General features: G+C 42.5%; 1 protein-coding gene across 1 annotated transcript; it reads right to left on the bottom strand.

The window, feature by feature from the left end:
• Window positions 1–1,490: 1,490 nt before the first annotated feature.
• On the bottom strand, window positions 1,491–16,124 carry LOC147232437 (F-actin-capping protein subunit alpha-2). The gene is made up of 10 exons (XM_086149273.1): window positions 16,039–16,124; window positions 8,660–8,723; window positions 7,665–7,716; window positions 6,478–6,541; window positions 5,920–6,126; window positions 5,537–5,616; window positions 4,215–4,293; window positions 4,046–4,117; window positions 3,850–3,912; window positions 1,491–2,620 (listed from the first exon to the last, which is right to left on the bottom strand). The coding sequence occupies exons 1-10, from the start codon at window positions 16,120–16,122 to the stop codon at window positions 2,480–2,482; spliced, it is 906 nt and encodes a 301-aa protein (XP_086005399.1). The 5' UTR covers window positions 16,123–16,124; the 3' UTR covers window positions 1,491–2,479.
• Window positions 16,125–16,745: the final 621 nt, after the last annotated feature.

The following is a 16,745-nucleotide window of genomic DNA, read 5'->3' as shown; positions in this document are numbered from 1 at the left end:
GCTCGCTTTCCGGTGGTGACCTCAAGAGGTCACTGGTTTACAAAAAAAAAAAAAATACAATTAAAATAAAATACAGCGTCTCCCAGTTGGGGATAATATAATTGGATATCGGAATTTAAACGTTGTCGGGTAAAAATAAATGTAAATAAAAAAATAAAACAATAAGTGTGTTTTCAAAATAATATTACTTTCCATAAATACTTTATGATGGTGCTGTCATTGATCCTTAAAAAATGAAATGCCTTCAAACTCATGACTGACTTGAAAAAAATCTATATCCACTTCACTTAGAAAGGAAAAAAGCTCTAAAAGTCAAAGAGGTGATGAAGTCAAAAAGACATTAGATGACACCCCCCCCCCTGCAAAGAATGATGCTAAATTACCCAAATAAACCAGAATTCAATTTTACTGGATAAACATTAAACTCCTGTTGAATTATTCACGTAAATTATATCCAGTGCATCCTGTCTGTTTCTTCTTGTTCGAGCTGAAAATAACTCTGGGCTCCACCAACAACAAATGGCCTCCATTAGATTGGAGGTTGAAATGGTAAAAGTCATAAAATAAATATGCCGAAATGGAAGTGTCAGTGGAGGCCTGGCTGTGTGTTGAAGCAGGTAATTTTTTTCTTATAATTTATTGCTTCTTCATCCAGAAACCAATCCAGACTGTCATGGAGGGTGAAATGTCAATCATACAGGAACGTGGGGAGTCACAGCACATTGGTGGAGAACAAATGATTTATAGTGACGCCTTAGAATGAGGAAAAAAATGAAAATTGACTGGCTGGCTATCAGCACGGGTTTCAATTTCTTGAGCTTTGTTTCTTAGTATGACTCCATATGTTTGTGTTTGCGGGGGTTGGGGGTCTGCCTCTCCTGCATGGTTTATTTTAGTACAGAGACCAAAATATTCAATATTCAAAAAAAAAAATTACAGTGACTTGACATTGCTTTAAAAGATACACTGATTTTAAAAACAATCACAAAAAGATCAAAGACAGTATTAATAAATATGAAATAATAGGATTATTCATTATGTAGGGGCCTTATGCTGCACTCTGGAGCCTATCCCAGCTGTCACACAACCATTCAGTCATACGACAACCATTAACTCATTCATTCATATGTCATATACATACATTGTTATAATGAAAATAAAACAATCCATTCATTCACACACCATTTATATAAACATACATTCACTCTTGTTCACCAACATATAAGTCTATAACCCTTCACTTGTGAGACACACAACCATTCACCCTCTCATTCATACATCTGGACAGCTTAGGGTCTCCAATAAACCACCTAAAATCTGGAGGAAACCAACGTGGACAGGTGTGAGAACATGGATATTTTACACAGAAATCCCTTCCACCCCCTGTCGGAATTGAACCATACCCCTTTTCGTTGAGAGGTGGCACCACCTTGCCGACAAGTATTCCTGGATTTAGTTTCTGCTAAAGGATGAGGAAAAGGAGGCGGGGCTGATAGAAAATTTGTTATTTAATGCAACATAAGTGTGACTGAGTTACAGTTGAACCGATGGAAATCGTCACCAAACTGACAGACAGGATGTTCCATACAGGTATATATTACAATGTGCCTCCTTATATAATACAGTCAGGATCTCTGTTTAGGATTTAATAAAAATAAGCGATGGAGGAGGAGGAGGAGGAGGAAGAGGAGGAGTGATACAATTATTTCCATTTATTTTGAATTGGACATTGTGCACATTTAACACAGCGATAGATGACGTGTTAATTAAGCTTGTTAGCGGCGCTCAGGTAAGAGTTCAGAGGGGAAAATTAAAAGAGCGGTCTGCTTCTTTGTTTGCTTTGAGTTTTTTTTTTCGGGCCGGGGCGGATGCAGGGTCGAATACGAGGGGGGTCGGAGGGCCGAATCGCTCTGGAGGAAAAAATGCCAGTGGAAGAAGGCGATCTTTGCTTTCAGGTTTTCTGATTTGAGACTTTTTGGTTTGTTTTCGGAGCTACAAGGATGGTTCACCTGGGAGGTTCATCACAACGGTGAACCGCTTGTTTGGAATTTTATTTATCCCCAAAAATAAAACGGAAAAAAAAAATAAAAAAGAAAGAAAAGGCTTGGTCTCAACGACACAAATGATATTGCACACGATTATTGTATCTTACACGAGCGTTGTGTCTGCATATGAGTCGCTCTTCCTATGTTCCTGCCGTCGGCGCGCGTTTGCGGAGCTTTTGGATCCGAAACAAAAACACAGATTAAAAGGGAAAACATCTTGACGTGTGACTTTAGACATCTTGTTGTGAGACCAGACCTTTCTTTATCCCGTTTTTTTGCAAATTTTTTTCTTTTCCTTTTCTCTTGTACAAAGACGATAACAACTATCCAGTCATGCAACGTTGTTGGGAGGAGGGGGAGGGGGTGTCTGTTATGTTTGTGGTTGTTATGGGTTTTTTTTTTGTTTAATGTTTTCCCCTTGTTTTTGATTTTTTTTAAGCGTTCTGCATCTCCTTGCCGATCTTGTAGCTCAGGATCTTGTTCCAATCGATCTTGGTGCGCGTCACAGGGAGCTGGCGACGTAAGGCTTTGAAGGTGGTGTCCGACATCGTCTGGTAATTCTCGTTGATGGCCGTCTGGTGGGAAGGGGGAAAAAATTGGTGAATGGTTTCAGAGGGAAGCCCATTTCCAGCTACCGGCTAATTAGCTTAGCACAATGAATGGGAGTCTACGGTAACTGTTAGCATACATCAGTTAATAGTGATCAGACAATGCAAATGCCCCAAAAAATAAACCCAAATGTATTTTCCTATTTAGTAAAAACAGTGAGGTGAATTATTATGGCGCATCTCGATGCTGATTCTTACGAAATGTGAATTTCTTCTCTTTTACGTGTATGCAGGGCAGGGGGAGCAAAGGTCACTGAAAATGACCACAGTAGAACATCGGCTTCTGAACGCCATTAATCAGCCTACAAACAGACTTTTTGATCAAATTTTGAATCCTCTTGAGAACAAGTTTCAGTACACGAACACACAAAAAATATCATGTCTTTTTCGCATAGCAGTTGCTTGGTACTCTAACCTGGTACTCCAAGTTGTTTACATCATTCATCGTTCTCCTACTATAATCCTGTTTTGTGCTTTTTTTCAGTGAGTTAGCCCTCAGTATGGCTCCTACAAAAGTTAAGAGTGCTACTGCTAGTGGCGTTAAGAAGTTAAGAATTACAGTCAATCTGAAGAAGGTAGTGATAGCTAATTGTTAACGTTACTACGACATGGCTCAGTCAACAATCTGTACGATTACGAAGAACAAAGATGCGTATAAAACAGCTGTTGTGGCTAAAGGTTAATGAAGCTATGTTAATGAAGCAAAGGTCCAAGTCTTAGAAGAAGACAAAAAGTTATTGTTGGTTTGGATAAATGAAAGACAGCTTGCTGGAAGTAGCGTGAGCCAGGGTCTCATTTGTATCTTTACTTTTGCGTGAAGGAAATGTACAAGTGCCGTCAAGAAGAGAAAGAACAGTAGAAATACAATAGTAAATAAAATGATATTAATTCCTTTTCTGTATTTTTGCCACGAATAAAGCCAAAAAAACAGTTTAGAAATAAGTGCAGAATGTTTTTTGGAAAACAGATCAATGGGACTTACATTGATTTCAATGGAAAAGGATCATTCAGTTCTCAAGTGCAGTCAAAGAACGAATAATATTTGTAAGCTGAGGTTCTACTGTATTTTGTGAGCGCTCGTCTATAAAATCATCGTGGTCTCTTGTCAGTTGACAGTGACAAAAGTTGCACAACAGATGGGAGGTTGCTAATATAGATCAGGGTGTTGTCAGTGAACTGCTGAATCCAGCGGTTACCTGATAGTCGTCCTCCAAAGCCTCCATGAGCTTTACAAATTCCTTCGCAGTAGAACCCTCGTCCTGAAAAAACACGCACAGGGGAACGTGAGATCAGCTGAGTAAGTGTCTTTTTTTGGGGGGGGGGGGGCTAATATCTGACAGGAAAGAGTGAGATTAGATTTAAAGACAACAACCAACAAGTTATTACACTCACGCTGACTGGCATGGACTCCTGGACCTCCTTGTGGCTCACCAGCTGGACGTTACCATCCTCGTAGTAATGGACCTGGAGAAAAAAATAAAATAAAAACAAAAGGAGGGTTCAGTTGACCTGTGGATCAGAAGCGCACATTGGTTCAAGCTCCGCATGTGAAATTTATTACCTGGATTTTCATGATTCCCGCCACTTGGGTGGTGGAGGAAGAGACTGTGAACTTCCATTCTGACCTCCAGCGTCCATTCCTGCGAAGACGAGGAAGAGGAGACCGTCACTCTGATCATTATCACTATCGGCAAGGTTTCACGTTTGGCAAGTTTGTGTGTGTCGTGACCCCTGGAACGAGGGCAGGGGAGGGGCCGCTGACAAAGAACCGGGCCTTGAAAGTTCTTTAAACTCCAATCAGCACCTTTCCTCTTTAACGGGCTGCATCTCCTGGTCGGAGAGGGTATCTCTTCGCCTCATGGTTTCTCAACGGTCTAATCAGAGCAAACGGTCTCCTCTGCGATGTGGCCCGGGATTAGAATAAGTGGGTAATGAGGAATAATCAGGAATAATCGGGGGGGGTCGGCTGTGAATCAACGGCACCGCTTCACCCGATGAGCTGGTAAAACCGCAGGCTAAGAGGATTGTTCTTCATCCAATTAGATCGGCGTGATCGGGAAGCAGCTCGGCGACACTAAGATGCCCGGCGGTCAGCGAAGTGGTCCCCGAGGGCCAGCCTGTTAGTATTGTTACAAGGCCTCATAGTGTTAGCGGTGTTATTGCTGTAACTGGTGTCATGAATTTGACCAGTGTAATTCAAGCTACCGCTTTTGATAGAGTCACTGCTGTAACCAATTTTACTTACATTGCTACTGTTTCTGGAATTATTGCCGTTATCAATGTTAATGTTAACTAAAATCAGTATTATTAATGTTACCAGCGTTATTTATATCACTAGTGTTACCATTATCATTAATGATACATGTGTTATTACTGATACAAGGCTTGTCAATGGTATGTGTGTTCCTACTGGTACTAATATTATTTAATGTGACCCGTATTACTGTTTTTACCAATGTCATAAATGTTAATAGTGTTTACACTGTTACCAGTATTATGATAAATGTTACAAATACTACCAATGTTACCGAGGTTACCAATATAATCAAAGTTGCCTATGATACCACTGTTACCGATATTGATGTTAACCGTGTTACTGTTTACAATTTTACAGATTTACCAGTGGTACTGTGCTTTACAAATGTAATTAATGTTATTGAAGTTATCAATAGTTTTAATGTTACCATTATTAAAGGTGTTACCAATATAAATTTTACCAGAGTTACAACTTTTGCTTGTATGATTAAAGTTATGTGAGCTACTACTGCCACCAATGTTATTTATGTTACCAATTATTACAGTAACAGATGTTAATAATGTAATCAGCATAACTGCTGCTGTTCTGGTTGTGGACATCATTCACCCCGGCGGTGTGGGACGTACCAGAAGTTTTTTGGTTGAAACTGATGGCACTCGATGCAGACGATGATGGTTGGATTTCCTTCGATGGTTTTCCCGTAAATCTGAGGAGGAGCAACCAGGACAATCAGTTCAAGTTGATTTAGGGCAACAAAAAGGTTCTCCTTGTTAAGGTTCGGGTCATTTGCGACAAATTCTGTGTTGATATTCAGACAACCTGCGTCTTATGGGCACGCGTCACTTCACGGGTCACATTTTCGAGAACTTATTTTCACTCATCGTCAATTCTATCGTTATTTTAAAACAATTCTCGACACAATCTGTGGCAAGTTCTTGCTAATACTGTAAGCTCTACACGCTGCTGGTTTTACCACGGCCCTGCCTTTGGAAAGAGGACGGGGACATACGGTGCAGACTCCGTTGGGGTAGTGCTCCTTCACGTAGGACCTGACGGCCGTGTCCACGGCGCTCCTCCACTCCTCCAGGGACTTGTCCACCTCGTGGGGCCGGGGGTCGCTGGCCTCCTTTCTCAGGTGGTCGAACTTGAAGGAGATCTTGTTCTTGGGGTCCAACAGCCGGCCGTTACCGAGGTCTCCATGCTCTGTGATTAAGACCTGATGGGGGGAGGGGGGGGAGACAAGAGGGAGTGAGGAAACTCGCTGCAAGGCCGCCGCAACGCCTGGGAACTTTCCACCACGCCTCCTGATGGCTACGAGGCAGGGGACTTTCAACACGCACATGGGAACGTGATGACATCTCTAAGTAATGCATTGCAATTGTTACTTCAGCCCCACACACACACACACACGCGCACGCACAAAAACACACACACGCGCGCACAAAGGCGCACACACGTGGTAATTCTAACACATAGCAGGGGGACTAGATTGGAAAAAGAAAAACGCATCCATGACAATAACAGAGAGCTGAGGTCGGGCGGGGATGAAGACGAAGCATGGGCTCACCTGGTCTTCGTAGCCTTCTATTTTCACCGCGGTAAACTGGTCCAAGTTGTACTTTGCAAAGGCGCTGCAGGACAGGAGATGACAGATGCCAATTAGGACCGGACCTATGACGGGGCGACGGTGCACTTGAAAACCCAAGCCATCCCCCCACATGGCGGAAAGAGTGGCGCCAATAGCAGCTTCTTGTCGGTTTTCACACCAAATTACTCCAAAGAGTCAAAATGGGTCACTTCCACCACTCCAAGAGGACATGCACGATCAACTCCTGGCCTTTACTTCCACATTCAGCTTGCGTCCACCTGAATATTGGTTTGTAACACAGAGGACCTTGCTGTACCGTGAGCGAGCTTGTACCTCAATGTGCTCCAAAATCAAATTAAATTTCCCTATTGAAAGAAACCAAAATGCTGTAAGTTCATTATGGTCCCCTGTTTTGTTGCAAAAATGTACTTCTAAATGATAAATAACCTATAAAAAAAACAATAATACTTTTTAAAACAATGCAGACAAGCTGGTTTTATAAAGTGTATTTACCTTGAGAACCGGATGAAGGTGCCGGCGTCGGCTGAGACTTTCATTTCATGCTCTATTGCTTAGCTTAACCTACTCCCTACACACTAAATACTACAATTTATTGCTAAGTGTAACATGCGCACTTTGCTACACTTTCACGAAACTACATTTAGCGACAGAGTGAATGTCAGCTCTCTTTTTTTTCTTCCGACGCCTCGCGCGTTAACATCCTTACTGTCTGCTGCACCCAAATCCCTGCAAATGTCTCCTGCCTTCTCACAAAGGAGGTCATAAAATCTCACTCAGCATCACCTCATGGACGGATCCACGGCACACGCCCCTCGCTCATGTTTCCCCATCATCTTCACTGGGCTACCTAGTGGCGGGCGGCGTGTCTGATTGTTTTAAAACGCCACTTCACCGATAACGGCTTCCATGGCGGTGTCAAAGGCTCATCGCGTTCACTTGTTAATCAGATCTCAGGTTTAAACTTTTGTAAATGGATGCACAAATAAGTCAAGATTCCACTGTACGCACCTGACCTGTAATTCTAGGGGTGTGTGTGTGTGTGTGGGTGTGTGTGTGAGAAAGAGAAGGGGACACTGATGTATTTCCTCTTTGTCAGACCATTTCATGAAAGCTGATAAAATTATATCGCCATATTGGGCACTTACTGCGCGGCGCCTTCCTTGAGAAGATTGTCATTGTTGAGCAGCAATCGCACATCTGAAAAGGATAAAACACAGGAGAACTTCAGGCGGGAGGACACAGGACAGGATAATCCCTGGCCAGGGGGGAATGGCAGGTTTACAACGGATAGAGGGAATTTAAGGAAAAAGGTAAGAACAATACAAAAATGACTGGAGGATTTAAAGAAATGAAATCCACGCACACACACACACAAAAAAAAAAAAATCAAACAATAAATACGTTGACCAGGAGAGAAGGTGAGAACAAACACACAAATATTTGTTTTTGGTAGTAATTACCCAATGGGGTTAGAGCAGGAGATGAACTGAGTCTCTCACACACACACACACACACAGACACACACACACACACACAGGAGTGTAAACAGACACGCTAGAAAAAAAGAGGGGGGGAGGGCAACAACAGTAAAATCCCATTAAGATGAAAGGTGGCGCACTGACAGCAGGGGGAGTGTGTTGAGAGTGTGTGTCGAGAGTGTGTGTCACTGTCAGATGATGATAAAATGCAGACAGACAGACAGCTCTCTTTCAGCTGAATGTCATTCAAGGAACAATTAACCTTCTCTGTCAACAGGCTGAGGTTTTATTCATGAGCGTCCCAATTTGTTGACTTTATCTCCATCTAGTGGACGAACAGTGAATCGCCTGATTGTTGCTGGAAGGAAAAAGTGGGAAATAATATTTTCCTCTTTATTTTTTTTAAGGTGAATTTCCTGAAAGGTAGGCAACAACGGAGCCTCCCACGGATTTAAGACTTAAGATAGAGCTTAAGGTCATGGGGTGTTCCAGCCAATGCGGATATTTGGGATTTCAAACATTCCTATACGCACAAGTTGGCTGATGTTCTCTTAAGATCATTTTTTCTTTTTTAAGAAGTGTGTGTTCAGCTCTTAGGAGACATGATTGACAGCAGTGGTTGATGGTGCGACACCCGCGGGATGCCGGGAGACGGCGCTCACCGTTGAAAACCTCGTTGAACTCTCCCGGGGGGGCGTGGATGACGAAGTTAGCCGCTATGCGTACCTGCAACAACACAAGGAGGTCAGAGGTCAAAGGTCAGACACAAACCCAGCAGAACCGTTAAAGACAAGAGTAGGAGTCGATATTTCCTTGCATCACTGGTATCGGAAGTGTGGAATTATGGGGTGAAAGCACAACAATGAGAAACACCACTGTTGTGAAGCGTTTTGGGTTGTAGTTCTTTGTCTGGTGTTTCTCGCTTAAAGTTCTGGGTAACTTTTTCTGCAAGTGTTTGGGAAGTGTTTTGGGAGTTGGCGGGATCATTGGTTCACTTCCTGTTCGTTTGCTCTGTGATTTCTTACAGACTTTGTCTTTTTTTGTATTGTACTTTCTGATCCCCCCCCAAGGATCTTTTTTATTTTTTATTTTTTAATTTAAAATCTTTATTCCAACATTTTTGCAGATTTTGTGATTATTTTTGGGTTTTGATTTAATTTATTTGTCCCAAACTGATGATGAAAACCAGATGAAGAAAACATGAACCTAAAAATAAGACGGTTTTCATGCACAGGAAGTAAAGACATCGATCTGCAAGTCAATTTCCCTCATGTTTCACTGTCGCAACACTTCCTGTTCTCAGGTCACATGTCCAACTGTCACCGTGACAACGGCCCCCTACCAAACCCAACCCCCACCCACATAGTTAACAAACCATATAAGGTCATAAAAAATGTGCCGAGGACTCGGGGAGGGTCCCCTCTATATATCAAATCAGACACCCTGCCAGGCGCTTCTGTGTGAGTGTGTGTGTGTGTGTGTGTGTGAGTGTGTGTGAGTGAGAGACAGTGATGAGGTAGCACACCCACACACTTTGCTAAGCAGCCAAAGTGTGAGTGTGGTGTGAAATGAGTCTCAGTGGGAAAGTGTAATTAGTATTGTTAGCATCAATAGCATCATTAGAGGGGAAGATCCAATATCAGCCGATTCATTGATTTTCTGATAATCAATCTTAAAGTCTTTATCCAGATTACTGAGCTTGAATGTGACAAAAAGGAAGATCAGTTCTTGAGAATAGAGTTGCTTTCAGTGGCGCTGGTGGAGGACTGAGTCGATGCAAGGAGAGATTTCCATGTCGGTTCTTCTTCTCGCACCAACCTGAGCCGACGGTTCAATCCCCTGATCATAAAAAGGCAACATGCCCATTGCCAGCACCGTCTGCTATAATGGGCCTTTATTTGTGTGTGTGTGTGGACATAATTTTGTTTTAAATGCCAAAGTGAAGATGCCCCGTAGCTTAAATGTCAACAGAACAACAATGGTGAATTTGGATTTTTGGCTAACTCAGTTAACTTCATTCATTCATTTTATACAACGCTTATCTAAGCGGTCATTGGGTGATAGTTAAGGTTCACCCCAGGCCGGGTGGCAGTGAATCACTACAATTCACAACAATTCACCCTCTCATCACATCACATAGACACAAAATCATTCACCCTCCCGCTCACATGTCACACAATTCTGGTCATATAGACAACAATTCATCCTCTCATTTACATGAATAAACATACAACAATTCACCCACTCATTCATAGTTAAAATAAACATACAATTCACCCTCTCATTCAGAGGTAAAATAAAAATACAACCATTCACCATCTCATTGCACATCAAAAAGACATAAAACCGTTCACCCTGTCATTTACTTACCAAATAAACATACAACCGCGCACCCTCTCATTCAGAGGTAAAATAAACATACACCCATTCACCCTCTCATTCACACGTCTGGTACAATTCAGAGTCTCCACTGAAACACCTGCTAGATTTCTGTCTGTGGGAGGAACCCGGAGAACCCCGAGGAACGGCATGAGAACACGGCGGAGAGCCTGGGAAAGGCCCCCCTGCGGAGATCCAGGGGAGGACCGGTAAGATGAAGATAGAAGCGTCTGATATCCTGGAGATAAAAGTCCCGGTGGCTCAAAGAGAAGCTTCCAGAGCAGACAGAGGCTCCGCCAGGGAGAGGAAGAACGAGGATGAGGAGCGATCTGGGCCGCTGGGGCCTTTTCGGAAACATAACTCATGTTCTGCCTGTTTTCAGCCCGAAACGATCGGATCAACAATCGGACTACAATCTTTCCAAGAACTACAGGTAACCGCTAGATGAGCTACCCATCAATGAGAAGACTTTGGAGAAAACTGGTGGAAAGCTAGCATCTCACACCCGCTCACATGTAGACGAGTTTTTAGAGTCTCATACTGACTTTTCAATTATTTCATCGATTAAGCGATTTGTGTAAAAAGGTATTTGCAGAGCCTCAGCTGTTTCAGCCCATCGCATTTCCTTCTCCACATCGTCCAACAACTCCACAATCCGCTCCTCTTTCTGGACTCTGCAATGCGATCGGGACGTCCTTCATCTGTACCGCCGACATACCGTCTCTGCAACCAATGCTGCTCTAGCGATTGTTGGTCTACCGGGTTTCCGATTTTGTTGGCGCTCAACTACTGGCTGTTGATTGTTTTATGACTCTGTAGAGACCGAAAGACTTGCGATAATATCAAACATGCTTGATGTTGTCGAAAAACTAAAAAGGGGCTGATCTAACACTGCTCGGATCACCTTATGCTTAACAATGGAGATGCCAGGAGCGTGCCGTCACGACAGTAAACCAAAAACTTCCTTCCGACTTTTAGTTTTAATTCTGCGAATATGAAAACAACCGACGCCCAAAAGGCCTGTGGCGATGAGAAGGAGGAAGGCCGGCTTCTCTGTGCAAAAGTAGCGGGTGGCGACGCGTATCTGATGGAGAATTTTTAACTTTTTTTTTAAATAACTGCTTCGTTCTCTGAAGCTTCTTGAAAAATAGATGAAGCGGCCAGAAGAAGAGGAGGAGGAAGGATTCCCACGACAATGGCAGGCTCAGAGCGTTAAAAATACCCCGCAGCATTCTGTCTGATGAAACCGCTCCTCGAGTTACTCCATTCATTCATCCATCCATTCATTATCTCCGCTATGTGTCCTACTCCAAGGCCGACACCGGGGCAGTAGCAGGGGGGATTTAACTTTCAATCTGCCAATCCGACGGTCACATCCAGCCGTTCACCCTTTGGTTCACACTCGCTGCACAGTTTTGCGTCTTGGAACGAGAACGCGGGAGAGCCCACATGGGGAAAACCAGCGTGAGCGTCAGATCCCAGCGGGGAGCCTCCTGCTGTGATTCCACGGGCCGTCGTGGCGACTCGTCACATAACTTGAGTGGATGGTTGGAGGTCTCGATGGGACGTGTGAATGACAGGGTGAAAGGTTGTATGTCTCTATAAGATGCAGGTGAATGGTTGTGTCTACATGACAGTCTCAACCAGAACAGCTGTATATCTCTAAATGAAGTGTGAATGAGAGAGGGAACGGTTCTTTGTCTGTATAACATGAATGAGTGACTGGTTATACGTCTCTAAATGGCATGTTCGAGTTAGAATGGTGTTTTTTGGGGAAAAGACGTGTGAATGAGAGGGTGACGAGCTGTATGTCTCTATATGGCATGAGAATGAATGGTTTAAATGTCCCTATGAGACGTGTGAATGGCTGCATGTGAACATGACGCCGTGTGATATCGCTATAATGGCTGTTTGCCTCGATGTGAAATATGATCGAGAGAATGAATGGGTTGTATTATTGTATGATTTGAATGAGTGACTGGTTATATGTGTCTAAATGACGAGTGCATGAAAGAGTGAATGGCTCCATGCCTCTATAAGTGATCGCCCGGTCAAAAGGGTTCTAGATATTGAATGAATTAAATGATCTGAAAGAACTCAAAAACACAGAAATCTCCCCAAAGAATGGACTGGAGAGGACCCACAAATCTGCAGAGTGCCTTTAGCCCTTCAGTTTGAAGCAAGAATCTGCTGCTATTTTTAAAATGCAGAAAAAAAAACAAAAAACAAAACTCAATCCCCAGATTGTTTTAGATTTAATAAAACCAACTTCCAACCCCAATACAAATGTCAGGCGTTTCTCTGCTCCCCTCCTTCACCACATAACTCTCCTGCTCCTTTATAGCCAGAAACTCCAAACACGGTCGCATTGATGCAAAAATAACTGACCGGGAATCGATCAGGAACTCCACAGCAAAGCAAAAGCTGATCACGACAGACAGGGTTCCACCCCGTCCCACACATTTAAGTGGTTCTGGCTGGGACTCAAGTGTCAGGAAGTGACTTGAAATAGTTATAGAATTAACATTAAATATATAAGAAATGCAAGAACAAAAAAAACCCCACAAAAACGCTGTGTAATGATGTGGATGACAAAGTAACGTGGGGGGGCAGGAGGTAAAAAGATACACAATCATTCAAATCATATGATCAGCCAGACCATTATAATCAATCAATCAATCAATCAATCTTTGTAGTTACAGTTAAGTTAAGACAATTCATATTTCATTGTATTTCTTATTCTTCCTCCTTTCTACTATTATCTATTACTGTTATGTTTTTTACTTGAAACTCTGGCACAACAATTTCCTTCGGGATTAATAAAGTTGTTCTCATCTCATCTCATCTCTCATCTAATTCTATCAATGCTTCTGAACGCGTCTGGGTGTTTATTACAAATATACATGTGAATATTTTAGAAATATTACTATCATTCCTGCACTCGGTGGTTAATCTGTCACAGAGCCTCGTATAAAGACATAGAATAATTTATTCCCTCATTCACATTGCTGGGCGATTGAGTGTCTGCTAAATTCAAAATCATCCTACTTAAAAATGTATATTTTGAAAAGTGTTGAGTTCCTAAAAATATAAAGCCAATACTCAGTTGCCTTTCACATTACTACTTAAAAATTAATAGCACCACTTATAAACCAATACATATCAGGTAGTGGATGCTTTTTATTTTGAAATATACTATTTCTTATGACTCAGACCTTTTTTTTTTTTTTTTTTAAAAAAAAGGAGATTGTTCTACAAATATCGTGCAAACTTCCAGGCAATCCTAGATAAATATGATAGGACTGGGAGGAGCGTGAAGGGGTGGTTCCTCTCCTGCACTGCACAGGAGGTTGTGAGCTGCGAGCTGCGAGCGGCTTTGCAGCGAAGATGATCTTCAGCATCTATGTATAAAAATATATAACAAAAGGAAACTTGAGAGCGGAGCTGAGTCCGTCAAAAGTAGCCTACAGGAAGTGAGTGGCGTCCAGCAGGCCGCGCTAATGGCAACGCGCCGCCCTTCTCTGTGCCAGAATGAGGGGCTGCTCTTGTCCAGACGTTGTTTACAACCACAGCCACAGCGCAGCCGGTCAATATATTGGCAATCGAAGATCGTGACGGAATTTATTGATCAATAAAGAGGTTAGAGGCTCACCAGGGGCCGGGACTTTATGTTTCAACAACAGTAAGAACTAAATCTGAATCTTTTGGCCAAACACTTCCTGTGAGTTTCAAGAAAAATCTCAAGGAAACTGCTTACTACAGTCTCGTGGGTACTGTTTTTTAAGCTTACTTCCTTATGCTATTTGCTCACTTCCTGCTACATGTCACCTCACCTACCATTCTGGGCTTACAGCTTGCTTATCTATACCGCTATTGAGTATTTGCTCACTATTCTTTAGAAAATGGATTGGCATTGTTGAAATACTTTCTCATGAATCGTGTTGTGCCAAGTGCTGCTTCAAATCCGGAGGTCATTTTATTTTTTTTGGTGTGCTACTTACAATTTTCTTGATGATTTGCAATATCAACAGGGGTATCGTGCAGTCACACACACCGATGTGCTTTTATTTAAGTGATGTGTGTGAGGACGGTGGTACGGTCATGTCATGATGACTAAAAGCCAGACGGTTCACTTCAGTGAGGGAGAAAAGAAAAACAAACAAAACTACTCAGGGTATGTGATGTAATTAACACACTAAATTGTCAGACTCCCTCTGGTGTGAACAGTACACGACATGCACGTTAATTAAATGCACGTGTCCTCCGTGGAGTTAAGAACCAACCAACGCAATTCTTTTATGGGTCATTTTTTACTGATTCTCAGAGGTTGATTTTCTGTCAAATTCAAGTTCTTGCTGACTTACTGATCATTTCATTGCTATTCAGAGATCAATCGCTGGTTGTTTTCATGTGGTTACTGTTGTTTGTCAGGTATTTTCTTGCAATTTCAGGGTGACCTTGTGTCAACCGTACAAAATATATACGACTTCTATATGTCTATGCCACCCCCACAAACACCGATCTCCCGATGGAGTCATGAATTATCTCTAACATTTCCTGGCTTCCAAGTCTGCAAGAGAGCTAACATTAAAAAAAGACTTTGTAAAACATAATGTGACAGAAAAGGAGAAAATACATATGTGTGTTCAAATAGAAACTTGACTATCTTCCCTTTAAAGAACTTACAATTCTTGTTGACACGCATAATGAGTTCTCAAGCAGGAAATACGAGGTTTAAAGTCTCTGTACGGGAATAAAAGATCGAGGCACACATTTCCAGTTCTTCTGGTGGATCCAGTCACCTGACAGCCAGCGACACTTGTTTATTCTCGTTTATTATGATTAAAAATTTCAGTTTTAGTGGAATTACACCTAAAGGGACCTGAACCCAACTTAAAACTTTTACTCTGAGAGTATAATCACAATTTTGAGATTTGGTTTGACGTTGATTTCACTTAGCATTTTAGGGTTTTATAAAAAATTGTGGGTGATGTAGCCGTGAGAACGCTCAATGTCTGTTTGCATACCGTTGTATTTCAGTCATCTCGTCGTGAAACATTAACGGTTTTACATCAAGGAGGGCTTGACATGTTCAATTGCCAACGTGAAACGGGCTAAAAAGCCCCGCCGAGATTTGAAAAGATAAAGTAATAGTCAATAAAACGCGGTTTTCGAGGTGCGGCGAGCGAAGACCGAAACGGGGAGAAGGGCGTGTTGAGTTCAACCAAGCTAGCTGCTAGCTTGACTGCACCTAGGCTAAGCTAGCCGGCTAACGGACGCTACCGAGTGCGGAAAACTTTCACAACAAGGCCGGCCGGGGACACCGGGAACCACCGACATGTCCGGCAGGTGAAACGGTGCCGGGTGTGAGTCGAAGGTGGGGGTTTCACCGAGTACGCGGGTCCTATTTTGAGCCAGGACCGTACAAGGAGTCCCCGTCTAGGGCGGAAGTTGAGCTAAAAATAATGCGAGCAGAAGCGGGTTTTGTCGCGGAGGCCCCGAGTCTCTTTTTTCCCTTTTTTAATTGAATTTTTTGACCCGAACAGGTGGACCGCGGTGGGCGCCGGAGCCGAGCGGGAATGCCGCTTCGGCTTGGGCCCGCTTCCCCAAGGTGCAGAAAAGCCGGACTCAGCGGTATTTAACGATTAAATGGGCATCTTACCTTTTCCTCGTTGGATAGGGGCTCATCATGATCCGCCATCTTTTCTTCCGGTACCACCAGCTTGTCAGAGCCCAGTGACGTCATTGGAGGGGCGGGGCTTCCCGGCGCCGCGTTGTTTCCTTGTTTTTGTAGTTTGTTTTGTTTTTGTTTTGCTTTTTGGCTCCACGGCTGAGGGAGGAGATTCAGCACACATCTGCGGGAAATCTGCGTGATCAAGTGGAAGAGGTCACCCCCAAAGCCAAAGATTACCATATCTGTAAAACATGTTAATGAACTACTGAGCCAGATTGTCGACACAAAATGCATGAGAAACTAGCTGAAAATCAGGGAGGAATAGTCAAAATTCATCTGAAATGACTGAATAATATAAAAAAGCACCCAAATACAGACCAAATATAGACAAAATGCAGACTTCAATAAAGCAATAAAAACAAAATAACAGTAAAGTGCCCAGTGTTCATATACATATATGTGTGTGTGTATATATATATATATATATATATATATATATATATATATGTATGTGTGTGTATATTTATATGTGTGTGTGTATATAAGATAAGAACTTTATTTATCCCGAAGGAAATTGTTATGCCAGAGTTTCAAGCAAAACATAACAATAATAGTAGGAAGGAGGGAGAATAAGAAATACAATAAAATATAAAGTGTCAAAGTTAAGGTTAACGTTAAGCCTATCAAGTGTTTAA

This window comes from Fistularia commersonii, chromosome 7 (genome assembly GCF_037954325.1).
Source record: "Fistularia commersonii isolate RoL2024-O1a breed Wild chromosome 7, RoL_Fcom_v1.0, whole genome shotgun sequence".
NCBI classification, from domain to species: Eukaryota; Metazoa; Chordata; class Actinopteri; order Syngnathiformes; family Fistulariidae; genus Fistularia; species Fistularia commersonii.
The sequence above is the reverse complement of the archived record's forward strand: the minus strand, read 5'-3'. Positions and strand labels throughout refer to the sequence as shown.